This window comes from Osmerus mordax, chromosome 9 (genome assembly GCF_038355195.1).
Source record: "Osmerus mordax isolate fOsmMor3 chromosome 9, fOsmMor3.pri, whole genome shotgun sequence".
Taxonomy (NCBI): Eukaryota; Metazoa; Chordata; class Actinopteri; order Osmeriformes; family Osmeridae; genus Osmerus; species Osmerus mordax.
In genome coordinates, this window is record NC_090058.1 from 7,713,396 (window position 1) to 7,735,397 (window position 22,002).

General features: G+C 47.0%; 1 protein-coding gene across 2 annotated transcripts in view; it reads left to right on the forward strand.

The window, feature by feature from the left end:
- LOC136948921 (connector enhancer of kinase suppressor of ras 3-like) overlaps window positions 1-22,002 on the forward strand; it is a 45,992-nt gene that overhangs the window by 7,828 nt on the left and 16,162 nt on the right. For both annotated transcript variants that reach the window (XM_067243069.1, XM_067243070.1), the window contains exons 2-12: window positions 5,279-5,442; window positions 11,556-11,758; window positions 13,059-13,146; window positions 16,867-16,908; window positions 18,016-18,135; window positions 18,282-18,341; window positions 19,002-19,070; window positions 19,180-19,326; window positions 20,734-20,858; window positions 21,606-21,793; window positions 21,887-21,973. In XM_067243069.1, the coding sequence (XP_067099170.1) occupies window positions 5,279-5,442; window positions 11,556-11,758; window positions 13,059-13,146; window positions 16,867-16,908; window positions 18,016-18,135; window positions 18,282-18,341; window positions 19,002-19,070; window positions 19,180-19,326; window positions 20,734-20,858; window positions 21,606-21,793; window positions 21,887-21,973 (1,293 nt within the window). The remainder of the gene's footprint in view (window positions 1-5,278; window positions 5,443-11,555; window positions 11,759-13,058; window positions 13,147-16,866; window positions 16,909-18,015; window positions 18,136-18,281; window positions 18,342-19,001; window positions 19,071-19,179; window positions 19,327-20,733; window positions 20,859-21,605; window positions 21,794-21,886; window positions 21,974-22,002) is intronic.

Consider the following 22,002-nt stretch of genomic DNA (forward strand, 5'->3'; position numbering starts at 1 on the left):
GCTGGGTCTGTCACCTTCAGGACGGAAGACTTAATAGGAACCCCAGCAGTAAACTCAGAGGCACAGAACTGGTCTTTCCTTTTTCAACTGTTACAACTGCAGTTGACTGACGCAGTGGGTGTGTTGAGATTATGACAGTTTGCCTATGCCTGTGGCAATATTCACTCTCTTTCCCTCTCTCTCTCCTCCCACCCCATCTCTCACAAAGGTTAATGGAACCAAGAATCTAAGAGCCAAAATGCCCAAACACCCCTCCCCCCATAGCCCTTTGGAAACTCACCTTTCTGACCCAGTCCATATCAGTCAAGTCAGCACCCCATAATCTGGTAATGTAGGCTACATCCGCAGGGTGAGTGAGGTTGTCCGAGGTTTGGAGACCCAGAGCCCTAGGCCTGTCTGTGGATCTACTTGGCACAGGATGGTGGTGTGAACTCTGACCCCATCTGCCTCATCAGTCATCATCCATCTCCGCCACGTCAGATTGAGCTGCACCGGAGAGCCTTGGGTGTTTTTCTTCACGTTTAAGTCAAAGTCAGACTTTGAAAAATATCACCTGGAAGGCTTCCTCTGTTTTAATTGATCCATTGATGTCCACAATTGTCTGGTACCTAGTTATACCTGAGGCCTTACTAGATCAATCATTGATTGTATTACAATTGAACAATGTTTTGTGCTTTCAGTGGTTGCTAACTAGAACAGGGCCTTAGAATATGGCCTTTCTGCATGTTTTGAACAAGTTATATCTGCTTGTTCAGTAGACTACACATTTAGTGTTCAGAGAGAGGGGTGCTGTTGAGCCCTATTGTGAAACTGTCGCTGTAAGGCTGCTGTACACAGCCTTTGTTTTGCTTCTGTGAAGTCATGCATCTGAGAAGGCCTTCACACTCATCTCTGAGATGGCCGATTGTTTCTCTCTGTCTCCCTTTCTCTCAATTTTATTTCTCTCTCATTTGCTCTTTCTCTCTCTCTCTTGCTCTCTTTTGCTCTCTCGCTAGCTTTCTCTCTCTTTTGCTTTCTCGCTCTCTTTCTAATTACAGTCCTGGCCCGGGCTAGGGCCCCATTGTGCCAGATTGCTGTGAATTCCCACAATGGAACACCCTTTGAGAACAATGGCGCTGGAATTCCCTCTGATTCCCCACAGGTTTGCAGAGCGGGTCTAAATAAGAGAGGGAGAGAGTTACAGTGGCGCTGGCCGTTGTACTCCCCGCTAACTTTCCCACTGCCCACTCGCCACCCAGGGTTTTAACAGAGCTCAGAGTTGGAGAAGAGGGGGGGGGGGGGGGGGGGGCGGGCAGTGGGGATAGAGAGGAGGAGGGGGGAGGTGGCGGGTGGGGGCAATTTTCTTTCTATGGGAGGTGAAAGAGTGTGTTCTCTCTCATGTAATCAAATCCCTGGGAACCTTCTACTGTTGGTAGCCTGGGTGAATACACCAGGCCTGGTAGCCGAGATCCTGGTTTTGGTGGGTGTGTGCATCTGTGTGTAAATTGATTCTGTACAACATTTCAGCTGCCTTCTGTCTTTACGTTTAGTTTTCTACACCAGCACTTTTCACAAGCTTTTCCAAAGCCCTCTAGACTCCTCAGTAGCCAACCAGACTCTCATGCCCTGGCGGCATGACAGGAACCTGATGTGTTTTGCTTCTGTACGGATGTGATTCAGGAAGTTTAGAGATTATGACAGGAATAGCAAGACCATTTGCAAGAGGAAGCACTCTGTGTTTGTGTTGCCAGAAGCGTGTGGGTTGTCAGGAGGCTGGAAGGTTTCAAGGTCTTGAGCTCTAAGAGCGTCGGACAACACTCAAGCGATCCTTGCTGTCCCAGCTGGCCTGAAACTTGCCAGGCTTGCACATCAACTGGACTTGAAGCTGTTGTGTTGATAACCTGTTTTACAGAATCAGCCCAAAATGAATGGCTTGTTTGTGGGTGGCATTCAGTAAGACCCCACAGTAAACAGCAGGTGCCACAGACACACACACACACACACACACACTAAAGCAGATGATAATTTCAGGGCTGGGACATCAGGCTAAGGTTTGTCGATCTCTGTTGAAAATTGATCACTTGGTCAAAGTGCTTTGCCCTGTAACCTAAGTAGTAGATTTCCGTTTCAAACCCGGCCTGTGTCCCTGAACCATATGGGGCTCTTCACTAACAATACGTCAATTAAGACTCTGAGAGTGTGTCTCAGCTGTGTCCTGGTGACACTAATGTATCCAACAAACACACACACACATCACTGGAAATAGTTTTTTCTATACTCCACACTTAATGCACGTGTGATTTTAGTGTGCTGCATGTTGCACAAGACTCTTGTACTTGTTATTGGTGTCTGTTGCTGTTTTCGGTATGGCAGTAAAACCTTTATTTTTTACTGAGCCTTCCTTTTGAAAGGCTTTCACAGACACACACACACACGATGTACAATACACACACACACTCCATATAGTTCACAATGATGTGATACCCTTTCTCCCTCCCTTGTTTTATTTCCTTAATTCAAACCGTTAGTCCCACCCTCACACCTTTGTCCACTGATCTGGCCCTTATAAATGTTCCGCCAGCCTTCTGTGAAAACCCCCCTTCTTTTGACCAGAAGGTGCCAATGGTACAGGCTAGTCCCCTAAGGGCCCCTGCTACCTACAGAAGTGTGATACACTTTAATAGGGGGAGCCAGTGTTCCCCAGTGTCCTGGTGTGGGATCCATTCAGTTAGTCCTATGAGAGGGGACAGGTCCACACACATGGTGGCTTTTTGAAGTAGCAGACTTCAAACTTTCCCAATTAGAAACTGAGGCCTGCGAAGCTGGACCCCTATGGATGACCTGGAATTTCGAAGGCGACCTGGAAAGGAGGGGTTTGATTGTGGGAAGTGTCTGGGGAAAAGAAGAGAAATATGTGAGCACTTGACAGTGAATTAAATGGGAAACGGCATGTTTCTAGCCTCGGCATGTTTCTGCTAAATGGGGCCTCTGATAACTAGTCTGTCTCGTCTATCTCTTTGCTTGAGTTAAGGTTGTTAATGTTTTCCTTCTTGTTGGCAAAGCTACACGGTTAAAATGGAAGCATCATTCATTCCACAGGAAATGCCTTCTTATCATACAAGGTAGTACAGGAAAGAGAAACTGAACCCTTTCTCTCTTATGCCACTGCCTTGGTTTCTTCCTAACCCCATTAAAGAACTGGGTTCTGTTTGTGTTGGGCTGTGTTCAGTCCAGTACTGTTAACCTCTCCTCTGAGCCTTTTGAAGTGAGTTCACCCTTCTCAGCCTGAACTCTAACCAACGAAGGGTTAAGGCTGAAGCCCTGAAATGTCTAGCCTGGGAATTCTCAAGCCAAGGAATGGGAAAAATGTTAGTTTTTTTGGAGGTTAAATGAAATTGACTAGCCCTAGACCTTAATCGTTTTATAGGATTTCATTTTTTTATTCAGTAGAAATTCCTGTAGTATATTCCATCTTTTTGCCTTTCTAGAGCTTCCAAAGTAACAGTTACCAGAGAACTTAAAGGCAGTAAAGCAATTTTAGTGGTCTGATAAGGGATTCCTTTGCACTTTTTTTGGTTAGTTGAAATGTGGGAAAGTGTGTGTGGTTGCACACTCCAGTGCGTGTGCGTGCGTGTGTGTGTGCGTGCAGATCAAGTCCACATGTCTGTGGCAGTGATTCCGAGGCTCTGGTAGCCCTAGATCCTCTGTAGGACACACAGATTAACAGTCTGCTCCGATATCTGCAACACGATCTCCTGCAGCACGGAGCCATTCACTAGCAGGCTAACACACACACTCTCTCTCTCTCTCTCTCTCTCTCTCTCTCTCTCTCTCTCTCTCTCTCTCTCTCTCTCTCTCTCTCTCTCTCTCTCTCTCTCTCCCCCACCACATGCATGTAATCATGCACACACACATATAGTCCTCTGCTGTAGCAACAGGAAACCCCTCATACAGACACACACAGCATGTGTCACATAGGCGTGAAGATATGAGATGCCATTCACAAAGATGAGCACAGAACACACCCTGTCTGTGTGCATGTACTGTATACAGTCCTGGCAGCTCCACATAGTGGATTCATATAGGGAGCACCCGGATGGCCACCGTTCTAGATTTAGGAAAGAATGTCAGGAAACCAAAGCTCTTTTTCCTCTACTTGGCTGTCAATGTGAAAATTGATAGATGGATGGGTTTTGACGCCAAGATTCTGTGTCTAATGTGTGTGTGTGTGTGTTAGGATCTGTTGGGGGGGTTGAGGGGTACGGGGGTTGTGTGTGTGTGTGTGTGTGTGTGGGGGGGGGGGGCAGGGGGTCTTGCAGCTGACAGGCCTTTCAGAAAAAACCAGGGCGCAGGGCCATTGCTCCGCAGCTGCCCTCTCTCAGTGCCCTCTTTTGATGGGGGGAGGGCGCTCACTCCCCACACCGCCAGCCCGCCGTGTCCCCCGCACACATACACACAGACTCCTTCTTCACTCTGTTTTCACAACATGGCTCGCAGGCCCCACGACTGGGGGCAGTGTGTGTGTGTGTGTGTGCCCTTCATTGCTGTTGCAGTTTAGAGAGTACTGTGTGTTTCTGAACAAAAAGTCTTTGTATTGCGCTGTGCGGCCCTATTATTGACAAGTGCTCCATGCCTCTGTAAAGAATGCGTAGAATCATTAAAGCTGTACTCGCACAACATGTGTGACTGGTGAAAAACAAGTAGTCCCATACTCCTGTCAAGAGACACTCTATGACTACCAGCAACATTACACTGGACCAATGGATGGAACGGATTGCTTTTGTACGAGGATGTGCGCCGTAGTATTGTCTGAAACACATGTCAGTTGAGTGGGCAGGGTGGAATTGTCATACTTAAGATCATCCAGCACATTGCAGACATAAATAGCAGCAAAGGGACATTATATATACACTCACACACACACACATTACTATAATGAGAGGCCAAGTGAGCAGTGAGCTATCTGTTGTTTCACTGGGCCAACGGACTTAAACAGAGGGTTTAACAGTTCTCTGATTATGGTGTGTTTATCTATGTGTGTTTATCTGGGCTCTATCTGCCACACCTGTCCGCTCCACACCTCTCTGTTGGGTTGTGTACACACAGATGGGGAGGGGTCACATACAGGGTATTACTAGGAAACTTGCTTCCCAGTCTGTTAAGCAAATGAACGTAAGGGACCCAAACGGCAGTTTATTTGTATGTTCTTCACTAAATACTAAAAGGTGTTGCCATACAATGTGTGTGTTTATTTTTCTGCAGGTTAGTCTAACGTTTACCCCATCTCCCCCCTCCCCAGGTCTGGACGACAGCCTGCAGCAGTATGTTCCTAACTTTGAGAAGGAGAAGATCAGTGGTGAGCAGCTGCTCAAGATCTCCCACCAGGACCTGGAGGAGCTGGGCGTGGCCCGCATCGGGCACCAGGAGCTGGTGCTGGAGGCTGTGGACCTGCTGTGTGCCCTGGTCAGTGACCAGAGACCCTACACCCCGGCCCAGCTTACCTGTCTGGGTCTCTGTCATCTCTTTCTTCTCTGTTCTCTTTCGCTCGCTCTCTCTTTCAATCCCTTTCTCATTCGCTCACTTTCATTCTTCTCTTGTTCTGTGTTGCTGTATCTTTAGTCAGTACCCCCCCCCCCCCCCCCCCCGTTTCCCTCTCTTCTTTTCTTTCTTCCTATTTCTCTGTCGCCATCCCTTCCTCTTTCCCCCGTAGAGACAGCGAGTTTGAAAAAGCCCCAGACTGCAGTGACTGGTCTGCCAGCCAACTGAACCGCTGATGCAGAACAAGGCCCATCACTTCCCACAGAGACCAGTGGGGTGTGGAACACAAACAGAATACCCAAAACAAATAGAATACCCAACGCACAAGAGAAATCCCAGCACACACACACACACACAAATGCAATATGGAGAAAGCACAGCTCTGGAACATTAGCAAGAAGCTAGCTAGGGGTGAACCAGAGGCAAGATCAGAGATAAAAGGAGGTCAAACTGTTGGGAGCTTGGTGGAGAGTGAGAAGACAATAAGCTCGACCTGTTAGACAGGATGTGTAGCGGATGGAGAGAGAAGGGGGGTTGTGTAGATGAATGAAACTTCTCTTTTTACTATGTATACCTCTCCCTTAAATTGTTCTCTCTTTTTCTAGCTACCTCAAATAAACTCCAGCTGATACGAGTATACATACACACACACACACACACAGTTGTCAGGTCAGCATACATTCCTACAGTAGTCCCTGCGTCAGCCCTCCATTGCGCCCCAGTGGCTCATGGGAAGGCCCCATACGGCTCTCAAGCTAAGCAGGGACCTGACCAGGTCACAGGCTGTCCATCTTAGAAGATGGAGCTGGGGCTTTACTGTAGGATCAACACTACTGTCTACGGGTCAGGCTCAGAACAGAGCTGTGAAAGAGAGAGAGAGAATAAAGGAAACAGGGAGTGGTAAACAGAGCTGGGGAGAGGTGGGGGGTTTGAGAATGAAAGAGTCGGCTGGGAAAGAAAGAGGATTTCGAAACGGAGGAAAGAGAAATACAGGGTTGAGGGAAAGAAAGGAGCACTGTGATGGAGGGAAGACAGAAATGAAAGAGAGAGTGAGACCAACAGGAACCCTACCAGGCAGCAACTGAAACAGGACCAGGTTTGGAGTCCAGATGGGATAGGTTTGGAGTTTTATCACTTCCTGTGTCATAAAATACCAGATTGCGGTTGTGGGTTTGATCACTGTCAGCACTTTTTACTCGGATCCTCATGCGCCTTTAAATGGTTGAGTTTTTTTTTTTTACAATCTGAGATGCTTTTCAAGTTCACAAGTACCCTTCTCATTTCAAACTTAAACAAAGTTTCTCCTTTGCATGCCAAATGGAATTTGTTCTGGTGAGGAGCAGTCAGCTTATATCTCTAGAAGTAATCAACCAACCAGCTCATGCAGACAAACTGATGTAATTGGGCAGGCAATGGACCACCGCCTAAGAGCTTGGGAACGCCGCAGTGGTTTTGTGGGTAGTGGAGTTCAGATGTTGGTCTGCGGTTAAACACAGTTGTCAGGCCTTGCACATGGTTGGGCTGCAAATACAATACCTGAGAGGTATCTCTCTCTTGCTCTCTCCCTCTTTTCCTCTGACTCTCCTTCTCTGTCCTGCAGCTGAACAGTTTAAAGCCTCACTGCCCCTACTCAGTGACCCCTACTGAACACAAACACACACACAGTCCACATTCCTAGAGGAGTCACACAGTGCATGATATGAGCATCATGAGCTAGTTTCCTAGTATCTCTGTGAAGATGAGGCGCTGTTAGCAGATACCAGCTTGCAGATATTGCCCTGAGGCTGCTTTGCCTGACCATTAGAAACACACACATGCTATGACACATGGAAACACTTGTAAGGGGAGGACACGGGCACCGCGAATGCTTTGATAGATCTACGTGTCATACCTTATGTACCATACCATACATCCTATGGGGTCCAACATCCTCCTTTTTTATGGTCACGGTAATTGGGCCCAGATTTCTAGCCGTGCCCCCCGTTCTCCAAACCTTCTGGATCTAGCGAAGACTCAGATTGTTTCCTCACGATGGGCTTCATCAATTTGCCCATGTGCACCTCCCAGCTTGTGTTGTCTTTTAATAAATCCTTTTCCCAGCGCAAGGCCTTGCTCCAGTCAGATGTGTGTGTGTGTGCTCGTGGGCACATGTGAGCCTTATGTAATTTATCTGGACAGAATTTTCAAAGGTGTTTAGAAGCACCAATGTCCTCGTTTCCCCTGACCCTGTGCAAGGAATGCCCTGGCGTCAGGGGCAAGGGAAATGAACCTCACACCTCTGACTGAAGAACCCTGGGTAAATGAGTTTGGCCATTTAGGGCTTTCCTTATTAACAGGAGAGGGCCTCTGTTACACACAAACACACACTCGTACACACAGACACACACTCATACACACAGACACACACAACAGCACCCACGGGAGGAAACCAGACCCCCTCGTTTCAATTAGTTTTAACGGTCACAGCTTTTGAAGGTGACACACAACCGACTAACCCCAGACCCCCCCCCACACACCCAAGCTCTTCCTCTCACACTCACAACCTACTAAGCTGCCCCAACCTCTCTCTGTGCACACAGAGGTCAAGCAGTTCCTCTCAGAACTGCATTCTGGGCAGTGTGACCCTTCTCAGACCCCTCTCAGACCCCTCTCAGGGGGCTCTGACAGGATATCCTCCTTGCTGCTAAGGGCGTCTATACACGCCTGGTGAGGCAGGAGACACCCAATAACTTGACCTTGACGTCAGCCTGAGAACATATTTGCAGTGTGCAGATGCAGAATGAGCATGGAGATTTAACGTCTTCAAACGTGCTGAATTACAAAGCTTTGTGGTGTGGCTTACATACTGTAGCAGTTGTTTAAACAAGTAGCACAGTTGTTTAATGGTGGAGTAGAACCGTGTGCTGGGTTATCATCATTTGTCTCCTTTCCTCTTGTCGAACGACTCCAGTAGATGCTTGCATTCCCAATTCCCCGCCAGGTGAAAGCTAACGGTGCAAACTGCCCACTTGAGTCAATGGGAGAACGCTTCAATGAATCATGCTGGGACTCCCTGAACAGAAACGACTTCTGCAGAGTCCATCCAGAAATCTGACACATCTGTGTTTTCTTTCCTTCACCTTAGCGGCCCACTAACAGATCCCCCACTGTCCCAAAGCCAAATGGAGTAAATATTATTAAAGTGACCCGAGTTCACGTGTTTTGTGTATGTTTTCCAACAATGGATCTGTCCTCCAGGTGTAATACACCAGACTCGAAGCTTATCAACAGTGTTTGATTACCTCTCGTCTCTGTCCGGCCCATCTGGAAATCTGGAATAGGACTCTTAAGATTTGATCCCTTAAACCCGTGTTCATTAATTAATCCCCCCTCCTCTCTCTTTTTTTCCTTAGATGTTGTGGTACACTAACCAGACAGGGCAGGTGACCTCATGGTGTTAAAGCTTTTCCTCTGTCAGTTTCAGGTGTTCATACCACTCAACCCCTGCAAATCCAGATATCCTGGACAGTTATCCATTTTGTGACGCCCTAGAAAGTTCTATTCAGAACAGCTACATCCAAGCCATCTTGAACCTAGCTTAGAGAACCAATAAAAAGTGTGTGAAATGATGAGAATTTGATTTCAAATGGAGTTAACATGAAGTGAGTTATATTTCAAACAGATTCAGGCCACTCCTGGTCTGGTTTCTAGTCTGTGAGACAAAGGTGTTGGACATCTGTGCAGGCCTTTAAAGTGTGTGTGTGTATGTGTGAGATTAGCCCACCACTAATGACAAAGCCAGGAGAGCTGTTGGATCTTAATTAGTTCTTTTAAGCTTAGTGTCAACTGTTTTTCTTTGGCTTCTACAAAATTGTTGTGGGTCCCTTTGAAGATGAATGTCTGGAGCAGTCGTGTTCTCTATCTAGTGGAGTCAGGTGGCTGAGCGGTGAGGGAGTCGGGCTAGTAATCCGAAGGTTGCCAGTTCGATTCCCGGCCGAGTCAAATGATGTTGTGTCCTTGGGCAAGGCACTTCACCCTACTTGCCTCGGGGGAATGTCCCTGTACCTACTGTAAGTCGCTCTGGATAAGAGCGTCTGCTAAATGTAAATGTAAATGTAAAATCTCCCACATCTTCTCTCTTGGAAGAGACTGTGTTAGAAGTGTCCCATAAGGACTTCCTATGATGCATCAAGATGTTTGATTTATCAACGGAGATTGAGAGAAGAGGGTGGATTTACAATGAGCTATGAACTCGTCCATAAGCCTACTGCATACCCTTGCTCCTCAGGGACAACTTTAGGCTGACATAATGTACAGGCAGCTGAATGACGCTAGCCAGTGAGGACTTGCAGGTGTCCTCTGAAAGGTGTAGCTGGCTGGCTGGCCAGCTAGGCACAGCCTATTTTCTGCTCCTCGCACAGCGCTTTAGCGGTTAGCACGTCGGGGAGGGCAGTGTGAAGCTGCCAAGATGACAGTCTAGGCTACCCCTGCTCTCTCTTTTGGTCTCTCTCCTTTTTCTCTCTCCTTTACTTTCTCTTCTCCACACCCCTCCTCATGTCTCTGACCCACTCCAGTCCCCCTGTATTGGCACAAGGCCCCAAACACATTCTTTCCGAGATATTTATAAGCGGAGTCGCTTGAATTAACGACTAAAATTAAGCCCCCCCCCCTCCCGTCTCTCTCTTTTTGACCCAAAGACTTCAAGTTTTTCCTTAAATTATGTGAGACACTAACCAGATGGGGCAGTTGATGTCATGGTCTAGAAGCTGGGCCTCTTGACAGGAGTATTACGGTGTATGAAGTTGACCAGAGAAAAGTTACCTCCCCCCCCCCCCCATCCTCATTCTGACGGACATAAGCCAGTTATGTTCTTAATACTTGCATAGAGATGTATTCTGCAGTCCCTTAGGTGATAAAGCAATCATTTGACTTACAGTCAGCCAGTGTTTTGACAGGACAGGCTTTGCATGGCTCTGTGTCTACCTAAAGGAATGCAACCATAAAGAAATGCCGTAACCCATCGCTGAGGTACATGTAAGGCTGCCATGCCTCAGAATCCAAGCTATGTGGTTCTGTTTAGTGACGAGATGAAACCAAAGGCATATTTGGAATGCGTGTCTTCGGAAGCAGAACATTGTTTGAGTTGTTTAAGAACAAGACACCAGGAGGGATGATAAAGATAGTCCTTTGGCTATGAGGATCAGTCTAGATATTTTGCCGGTACAGACTGTGATCTGTAGAGCTGACAACTGATCTGGGCTCTTCATTGATCTATGGTTAATGGTTTCTCTCTCGGCGGCCACTAGCTCATACACATGAGATCCACTGGCACAGAACAAACATTCACCTCAGAATTCCCTCAAAAGTGATTCCTTTACGGTCGGTGTATGACCAGTCCATGTCCCTCTCAAACCCCCTCTCACATCCCCCAGATCTTAACAGTTATTACAGCACAGCATGGCTCATGATCACACACCCATGGTGAGTCTTGAAGACAGGAGCTAAGCTCTGCCTGTCAAGGGCCTGTAGACAAGAGGAATGTGCCAGGAGGAAGGAGCAGGGGCCAGGAATGCAAACTTTGCCTTGGCTGATCAGGTGATGGGACGGGCACACCTCCCCTGGGTCGGGCCAACATTGGATGATGGAGGAGGGTGAAAGATGTGGGGATTTCACCCCCTTAGGTGCTCAGACAGACCATCTTAAATCATGTGTGTCAGCGCATATCACAGATTGATAACAGCCATTAACTCTGCAGGAAGCAACATGTATTTCCAGGGAATTCGGGCCAACAACTCTTTTTTTTTTTTTTTTTTTTTTTTTTAAGAACCCGTTTTTGCTCTTATCCTTGGCATTGACTTACAGTTCCTTTTGTAATGATACAAACCAACAATTGTTTGGTGTAAATGTTTACTTTTTTACTTTTGTGTGGAACGGTGGATGTGAACCAGTGTGTGGGACAATAATAATGGGACTGAACCAAACCGAAAATATGGCCCAACTGACAAAGATTTCAACCTTGTTCACTGCCATTCTCACCTTCTTTCTCTGTCTCTTTCCAGAACTATGGCGTGGAGAGTGACAACCTGAAGGCACTGGTGGTGAGGATGAGAGCCGCCACCAATGGTCTGCACATGTCCACCTCGGAGCGCCGCAAGAGCCCCTCTTATGATGGCAGCACCTCGCGCAAGCCTCCCAACAACTTTCTCACCTCTGTGGTGGAGCTCATTGGAGCTGCAAAGAGCCTGCTGGCCTGGCTGGACAGGTATGTCCACTGCATCCTGGGAAATGAAGTCGTAGAATAATTCACTTCACTGATATTCGAATTTGTTGTTTGCGCATCCATCCTACTCCATTTCCCTTTAAATTATTTTGGTGCAAGACAACGGAAAAATATCATAGCTTCAGATAATCTGCTAAACTCATTCAAGTCCATGGAGTACAGCGCAGGGGTTTCAGAAATGTGATCATTTCCTACACATAAGAACTGTTACCGCTCTGAATAATCTTACATGACCATCAGAGAATGCTTGGGTAACATTCAACTAGCCCTGGTTTCTCCTCAGACATAGGAACTATAGTTGAAGCACAGCTTTCTCCTCTCCAGAGAGCATGGTAGAAGCACTTCATGGACATATGTATGATATTGGATACAGTCTCGTTGGTTTCCTTTAGTGTGGAGTACTGTCCAGAGAATATCCACATGAGGTCTTAGAAATCAATCATTGAGATTCTAAACTACACTTGAGTTTTGTGCACTACACTGATTTCTTCCCCAAATGTACATTTCAAAGATCACTTCCTTCCAGATTGTCAGTGACATCCAAACCAAATGTAGTATTTTATTAAGTCAACACACAAAGCTTCACAGTTGAAATGATTTTGATGTTGTTTCTGAGGTTCACTTTCAGATCAAGTGTAATAAGATCTGTTCCACCAACATATTTGGGTACCGTGTAGCGGTCTAGAGCGCATTAAAGAACTCTGTTAGAGTTCACAAGTGTACGTTTGTGAGGATAGGGATGTAAAAGAGCAGAGAGAGGCGCCGCTTTGGCGACACTGAGTTCTATCGCGGCTGGCCACAAACTGTCACCTAGAGACAGCTATCAGGGCAGGGTTCAGCTGGCCTATTGTGCGACTGCCTGTTAGTGTCTCCCGTGGGCCATACAATGTCACTTGGTTGTCCCAACGGGAGGTTTTGCCTTTTCCTGCCCCATTCAGAATTTGGTATAGATTATCTCAAATATGTTGTATATCAGATGGAATGCTTATTACTTATGTCTGGAGTTTTTTGGGGGGTTGAAAGTTCTTTATTTAGTATTGTAGAAACAGCAACATGATCAAAGGCTTTTTGGGGATGTTATCCTAATGGTCATGTAAATGTTCCTTATGTCTGTCTCTGTTTCTCTGTCTTGGTCTCTGTTTGTCTTGATTTTCATTTTTATGTCTCTTTCTCTGTCCTTCTGTCTGTTTATCTCGTGTCTCTGTGCTTTTCCTTTGGTTCTCTGTTTATTTCTGTCTGTCTCCCTCTGACTCTTTCTCTCTGTCTCTCTCTCTCGTTGCAGGACACCCCTGACAGGGATCAGTGACTTCACTGCCACCAAGAACAAGATCATTCAGCTTTGCCTGGATCTCACCACCACAGTTCAACAGGTCAGCACGCTTGTCAGCTCAACAGCACTTGTATAGCTATCCCTGAAAACACGCAAGCACACACACACACACACACACACACAATCCACTACTCTTTTCCACTGTGGGAAGAGTGACCCGAGGGCATAAACATGTAGGATTAAGTGGCGGAGAGGGGGGTTGTGGGAAATGTGGCGAGGCAACCATGACATAAGCCTGCAGCCAGCAGTCTGAACACATTATAGCCTGTGGATGGTTTGTTTGGAGCATGTTATTTGGGTCCTTGGGTTAGCTAATGAGGAGAGCCCCAACTGGGAGGCAGTTTCACGGAAATCGTAGGCTTCACATTTACAGTGGTTTTTTTCTTCTTTTTAACTGGCGCTCTTTAAAAAAAGTGGTTGCCAACATTCCGCAGGCAGCCTTATTGGCTTAGCCCATGTGGTTCCTGTGGTTGCTCCTGCAAGATGTTCCCTGCCGGAGACCCCACTGTCTGTGTGTACTTCCTGTTCACAATCCACTATGTAGGAGATGAGAGGGGGAATAGATACTTGCAGCATGAAACCCCGCCATTGTCAACGCGTGTTTGATTGGGCATTTGTCTTTGACACCCTGAAAGGTTTCATCAGGTTTATGCCAAATTGGTCAAATTCAAGGTTATTGTTCTGGTTATAAATATGTCAGGTGCAAAAGGAAAAAAAGAGGCCCGCGTGAAAGACTTTTGCTTGAGTAACAAAGAACCAGTTTTATAGGGTATAGTGGTTCTCTTCATCCTCCTGTGCCCCCCCCGCCCGACAGACCCGTACTGAAAATCACGTAGTTGACTGCAGGTGCCATTTTTGAAAGGACTATTGCGTCAAATAAATTATTTTCCCAGAGTGCAGATTGCCTTGCCCATGTCTGTGATTTCAGCGCCTGGTTGATTTACTGTGAGGGGGTCTTCACCTTGGTGTCCAGGGGAGGTGGGGGCGAGACAGTTCCCACGCTGGCATTTGAATTTAGGTATGGGGTAGTGGGGTTGAGAGTCTGGTTTTGTGATCCACCCCCTCCATCAAGACCCACCTAGACCTGGGACGCAAACACAACATCCTCTAGTCCTGTCTTGTCTTGTACTAGAGAATACGCTTCTCACTCTACTGGTCCGGAGGGTCACCCAGAGTGAAGGCTTTTGAACGCGGCATCACACGTGAAACCAAGCAGTCAGGGTCTGGACTAAGAGGCTAGCACGCCCAGCAGCCCGCTGGAACAGCCTCTCCTCTGCCCCATTCCACATCCTGCAACACACTGATAGATGGCAGGGCTGATCTGCAGGGAGTGACACACTGATTAGTTTTACTGTGGGGGAGGTTGGGCAGGGCCTGTTCATGAACTTCAGCCAGGAACGGTGCCTTTTCAGCCCTGGACAATTTATGTTCCCCGGCTGAATGAACACAATAGAACACAGCAATAAAACAGTGGACAAGCTGCCTTTACGGCCGACCCAGGAGGTGAGGGGTCACAGTGAGTATGAAGAGTAACGGCGGTCAAACAAGACGCAGCTCACGCCTTGTGTGATTGGATGAAGATATCCGAAGATGGAAGATATAACGTTTCTTTGGGAACTATCTGATGGGACTTCCTCCACCGTAGGCTAGGTCCTCACATGTGCTTTTGATATGTGCCTTTGAGCTCCTGGTGGTTGTCCCTCTCTGGTGGCCGCTGCCTCAACAGCTGAGCGTCGGGATGTTGTGCCAGCGCTACGTTTTTCCACTTCATCGCACGGCGAGACAAATCCTCTTTGGTGTCAGATCAAAGGAGAGCACAGGCCGACCAGGGAGTCATCTGATCCCTGCCCCAGTGTGGACGCATGCAAGGCTGTGTCATGAGGGATCAGTCTATATGCTGGAAACTCTCTCTCACACGCTGGTCTTAGTTTTTTTTTATTTCGTATCTGGCTTCTGTTAGGATGGCCTGGGGTCTGCCGCTGATGGAGTTCTGGGATTAATTTCGATGGCTCCGACAGATCGTGAAGGGATTATCTCTGAAAGACATTATAGTCTGATTATGTGAGGACGGGCTGTATGTGAGAAGAACAAGTCATTGCATGTGATGAAGTCTGGAGCTGAGGTTCAGAGTTGGAACTTGGAACCTGCAGCCTATAGCTCCTTTTATGTTTTTCTTTGTTTAGTCCATGTTTTTGTAATGTGTTCACTTTTACAAAGTGTCTTTTTTACAAAGTGTCTTTTATAGCATAGCTCTTTTTGGCGTGAGCAGCAATGCAGTCATCCAAACATAGACATGTTATTTGTCAAATGTTTACTGGTGTGTTTGAGACGGTCTTGCCAGATTCCTTCCAAAACCGCCACACGTCCTTGGCCGTTTTTGGAAAGTAACTTAAGTAACTCTAACTAAGGGGAAAACAATGTGTTCTGGTCCCCAAAAATGTAAACTGAGACCACTGCTGGTCTTTCCCTCTTATTAGATGGGCCTCAGTGTATGTTTTGGCCTGACGGATTTGGTATAAGTATGAGTAGCACACTGCTCGTAGTTAAGCTAGCTTCTGTGGCTTCACTAGACAGACTAGCAAATCTGGTTGGTTCAAACACAACAAAAAGCAAACCAGGCAAATTAACTTGCACATAGATCCCCCCCACCCCCACGCCCGGAATGTGCAAGCTAGGGGAATATGGAAATGCTTGGCCAGCCTCCATACATGATGTGCACAAATGTATTTGTCAAGAGCAACTGAGCCAGCTTTGTAGATATGTCTATGCGCAACACATTTACCACGGGGGCTACAAATTACAATCTTCTTTCACCTTAACATAGAGCACAACTGTAGCAATGACTTAAGTGACTAAAGGTGTTTTTAGTCAGATAACCTCTAGATGCAGTCTTTGTCACAGAAGGAGACATTACACCTGTGACAAAAGAACGCTGCTTTCTGGCCAGACCCAGTGTAGAGGCCAGTCAGGAGGACCTCACAACAACAGTAGCCCGAACCCGCTCATCATAACCAGGTGTCAACTCAACACCAAACCCACCTCCACTATCACACACCACACACAGATGCACACCAGTCCTCCCAGCAGTCAGACAGGCCTGGTACCTCAGCTGTGGTCTGGGTGGACTCAGGGAGATGCGGAGGGAGGAGCAGGGGCAGTTCTCTCTCCTGACAAAGCATTGATGGCTGTCCCCTCCTGGTTCTTCTGCCTTTGTGTCTTTCCCTTGACGACAGCAACTGTTGCAACTTCCCACTTGCATACTATTAGACGCCCTTCACATACTAGGTCACTTATGTGTATTGACTGGCATCTTTTGAAGTCTCACAAAGACATTGCTTTGAGGAAGCAAGAATGCTGTGTTTAGGTCTCTGTGTGCTTGTCTGTATGGAGGTCCTAAATGTGAGTACTGTAAGTCTAGATGCAAGGCGCCTGTCTATAAACTTCTCTATGGTTTACTGTAAACCCCACGCTAAGCTGTACTGCAATTACACTCTCCACTGAGTTTATAAACATAACAGACAGAGATGTCATCTGACTCTAAAAGATGTTTATTTGTGGTGGCCTTCCATCTCCCTCCTCTGCTGTATACGGATTTCTGATTTACGTATTTGATTACATATCTGCTTACATATTTACCGGGCCCCCTATACTTAGTTTGATTACTTTCCTAAGAGGAAGAAGAGCCCCTTTCAGACTGTTGATGTTTACTGTTCAGAATGTGCATGTACAGTATCTAACAATGCTGTCCTCTTTGTCACAGGACTGCACCGTTTACGACATGGAGGAGAAGATTCTGGAAGTTGTGAGTATATCTCTTTTCTCCTTACAGTACGAGTTCCCAGAGACTTCAAGAGAAAGGTCACCGTGGACGTTTAGGGTCAATCGACCGTCTTTTACATGGAGATTAGGTGACATGCTTTCAGCACCGACTCTGGGTTTGAAGTGAAGGCTCTCAGAAGGATCCCCCAGACTTCTAGTTGAGCCCCTCCCGCCTTACCCCCCTCACTATCCATCAGTGTTTCCTGTTGCTGACACTTTCCAGACTTCTAGTAGTGACACTGCACTTCCTGTCTGGCTCAGTTTGTACTCGGTGCACTCTGTCCACCGCGGCCAGTGACAGACTGATTAGCAGGGGCCTCTCCTTTGTATGTGTGTCTTTCTGTCTGGCTGTTTCTCTCTTTCTGTCTCTCTCTCTTTCTGTCTCTCTCTATCTGAATGTCTCTTTCTCTCTGTGCCTCTGTTCCGTCTCTCCCCCTCGCTCCCCCCTCTTGGTTTTTAATGTTGGCCTTAAGTGTGAGTCACGCCTAATATGCTCAAATTGAATAGAACACTGAATTTGCTCTAATGCAAGGTTGTTTAATGTCTGCGTGGAAGCATCAGTAGGAGTGGCGAGCGACATTCAAGTGCGCCGCTTGTTACTTTTATCCGAGAAGAAAAGGCCTTTTCTTCATCAAAACGTCACCAAAAATGCCCCCATTAATTATGACAAATTGTTTAGGTTGTCCTTAATGGTGTGTGTGCGTGTGTGCGTGTGTCTATGGGTCAGGGGTGCCCAGAGGTTCCAAAGCTAAAGAGCTAGCTAATGGCACTCTAATGACTCCCTGACCCTTCATACCCATGCTGGTCCTACCCCTGGGACATGGGAATAATCACCTCAGTGTGAGTGACCGCAGATGGGGTATAAGACTGATGTGACCCCTCCTCTGTCACACAGAAGACTGCCACACAACACTTTCTTGAGAAGACGAGGGCTAGATTCATGGTCTGATTGGACATTTGCTATTGTGGAATCACACACTGTTGTCAAAAGTGGGCAGAGGGTTGTGGGACTGTGTTTTCACGTTTGTGGTTCGGTCAGCTTTTGTCTGAGTCGCTGACGGCTTTCTTTCTTGTTTTTTTCTCGTTGCAGTCCAAGGTCTTGAACAGCATCTGTGACCAGACTGTGAGGACAACCTCTGACCCTCTGATGAGCCAATCAGCGTGTCTGGATGAAGTCCAGCTCTCTAACATTAAACCTGGGGAGGGACTGGTGAGGAATGCTGGGAGTCTTAAATCCGATGTTACAACTTTATAACATCACAAGTTCAAAGCCTTTTGGTTTGTCTTAAAATGATCTGGCTTGTTAATTGAGAGTTTAATGGTTTTCTTTTCAAATGTTAAATCAAATTCCTTTAGGGTATGTACATCAAGTCTACATATGATGGTCTACACGTCATCACAGGGACAACAGAACATGTAAGTTGGCTTCTTTTTTCTCTCTCTCAAGTTAAGACTGAAAGGATCCATTAGTGAAGTCAACCCTGATTGGCACCTAGAAGCAACCTGGAGGAATTTCAGTCAAGTTCTTTTCAGTTCGGTCCATGTTGGCGTCTTCACAAATCATTAATGGGGTAGTTCTGATCCTAGCCTCCCATGCTCAAAGCAATTGTAGAACACTAAATCAGGCATTCATCATCATACATCTAGACTCCAAATGTACCGTTCAGAAGTGTGTCTGGAGAATCCCAGTAGACTTCTGCCACACCGTTGAACCTCCCACTCAGGCAGGGTGACTAATGGCCAACGGCACAATCGCTGCCACAGTTTGAGGATTCTCACGCCTCCATTCGTTAATCGTGGACCGTGCTCCTGGATTCATCATGAAATCGTGACTCACTCGTTTGATAGTTTGCACGCCCAATTCAACCACCCATTCTTAGAGAGGGCGTTGTGTTTGTAAGAATCTGTCTAGATATATATTGTGTATGGTTTGAATAGTTGGCTTAATAAGAACGTTTTACAACTAAACTCGTGAAGAGTTTAAATTGCGTAAGCATGCGCACGCTCTAAATATGATGCCTTTATGTAGTTCAGTGGTAGTTAATTGCCTCTGTCTTCTCCTTGTCTCTTTCCCAGTCTCCAGCTGATATGACGCGGAAGATCCACGCCGGTGACGAGGTGATCCAGGTCAATCAGCAAACAGTGGTGAGCACCACCCTTCGGTCGGGAATCAAGTGACCGCTTCAAATCACACTTACTGGTTGTCCCGCTTGGACGACATTGTCAAAGAGTTGTGTTCCTGTGTGGTTCCCAGGTGGGCTGGCAGCTGAAGAACCTGGTGTGTAAACTGAGGGAGGACCCTAAAGGTGTGGTGCTGCTCCTGAAGAAGAGACCCACAGGCACCACGGGCTTCACCCCGGCCCCGCTCAAAAACATGCGCTGGAAGCCCCCCGTAGCACAGGTAAACCCTCACGCACACACGCACAAACACACACCTCCAACCCCCATCATCTCATGATCAGCCGTCCTAACTCAGAGTTATTGTTCATCGAGTTCATATAACTACACCAACTGTCAAACAAACCCTTCAGAGGGAGTTGGCTCTGAGTTCACAACAAGCACAGACAAGTGTTGGCTGGAGAACCACCCTGTGTGTTCTGCCTGGCAAGACAAAGTCGACTTGTTCTCTACAAACTAGGAAGAGTAAACAACTGATGATGTCACTCCATCCAGGGTGTCACGGTGTGTGTGTGGTGGCAGTCAGAGACAGTACTGGATGAGTCTACAGAGATGGAATCTTCTTGACTGGGAGGGACAGGATATGAGTGTCTGATACAGAAGTGAATATATGAGATATGCAGATCACCATCTAATTGTCTGGATGGGGATCCCCATAGGGCCAGGTGTGTTGATTTGCTCTTGCCCGCAAGGTTTTCATCTCCAACAATAGTTCCCCAGCAATTTGGGTGCACCTGCTTTTTGAGAAGGTCAAAATATGTGTCTGGGTTGTATAAAAGGAGAATAAAATCAAGTCTCCAAAGGGGCCAGACAAATCCTATGTTAATAAAGTTATGTAATGTCTGATCATGTTCAGCTCTCATTCCAGTGTGGACAAATTAGCCCTGGCATAGTTCTTATCCACTGACTTGCACCTGAGGCCTAGCTGGGTGACTGGGATTCAATGGAGGAACAATGAGGCTGCTGTAACCCTAACCGTCTCAACTATGGGCTCTGGCATCGCCTCGTCATGCCTCCAGAGGCTGTTTATACCCTGGGAAGGCCAGATGAGACGATAGCAGATCAGAGTGGGTTTCGCCGCAGAACAAAGCATCTCTCGTCATAAAGGAGAGAGCCAATCTGAACTCGTCCGGCTCGGCCTTGTTTGAACAAGGTGTCAGGAATCAAAGTGTTCCATCTCAGGTTTTGATAAGATGGGCTCCAGGTTGGTGAACAATGATCACACACAGGTGATTCATACAGGAAAGATTTGTAGACTGTTCTACACCGTTGTTTTCCCAGTTACTGGGGAGTTTGAATATATAGAATTGCAAGGTTTTCTTATCTCTTTACTTTGATCCCATATCTTTTAGTTTATTTAGGATTCAGGAACTCTGTTGCGAATTCTGTGGTAAATAGGAACTGGTGCAAAAGGGAAGGAAGGAGGATGGATTATTCTGGATTTTATGAGATCAAAAAAATCAAAATCACATAGGCATGAGGTTACTTTACATATGTAGGGAGCCTCATGTATCCTTTCCAACAAGTCTGTTATATGTTTAGAATCGTAAATAAATTTTGAAGCAAGTACTATAACCAGATGTAGACACTGAAAGACATGTTAGAAACAAACTCGTCTTGTCTTTCCCAGAATACCTCGTCCCTGACCAAAACACAGTCTCCCGCCAGCTCAGCTAACAGTTCAACCAAGAAGGAGAAGCCTGCCATCTTGGACCTGTACATCCCTCCTCCTCCCTCAGTGCCCTACACCCCACGGTGAGTAGTTGTAGCCATAGGAACAGAGTACCCAACACTTTCAATGATCCAAAATGGCATTCATGCTAACATACAGCATCCTTGATGCCCCGTTTCTGTCAAAGTTCGATTGTAATATCAAGGCAGCCCGAGGGCGTACCTGAGAACCTGGTGTTTGTGAAGTATGTGTGAGTAGTTGTGTAGTTGACCAGGTGAGAGGGCAGCTAGAACCTGCGGTTACAGTGAGCTGCTCAGTGGTGCTCACCCACATTACTGGGCCCTGGTCTTGAGGTTCTGGGGGATAATGAGTGTGTTTCAGCCGTCCCTCTAATGGCTCGCCTGCCCCTTGGATGTTAACCCCCCCCCCCACACACACACACAAATCATATGCCCGCGCACACACAAACACACACACCTCCCCACAGCACATTCTGTTCCACCGTCCTCCTCTCACTCACGCCGCAGACGTTATGCAACTGCCTGCCTTTTATCTGCCTCCTCGCTCCGCTCCACTCAGCTCTGCTTCTCTCTCTCTCTCCCCCTCTGTTTTTCTTCCTCTCTCTTTGGAAGAGAGGAGAGCCGATTCAAACTCAAATTCATTTGTTGATACTAGCTCAACATTAATAACTGAAGGCGGTAATTGCCTACAGTTACAGTGAGTGGATTGGCACATACAGGAACAATGGTCTTTCACTATACCCTCTGTTCTCTCTCTTTTCACCCATACTGAAGTGATATTGTGTGTAAAAGGCTGTGTCCTCCTTCCAGAGAGGGGAGGACCACTTCATACATCAGCATCAGTAAGAAACCAAAGGGTTCAGAGTCACCCAACTCCTTCCTGGACCTGGAGGGTCGCAGGCGCTTCACCGTCAGAGACCACGACAAGCTGGCTGTGGTTTACCCTATCGAGGCCAACGTGGTACAACCCAGGATGAGGGAGCACAACCAATCTCGTGGTCCGTACCATCTCAGTAGTCACAGAATGGAGGGGGAACATTTTCCTCATCGGGGAAGGATGTGCGTTGGTTCATCCTGCTCTTGCTTTTTAGGGAAGCAACGTCCTCTCTCTATGCCCGTGGACACCTGCCTCGGAGTGGGGGATCCCTATGCCAGGCCCTTTGCACAAGGACGGAAAGGTACCTCAAACACACACAGACACACACAC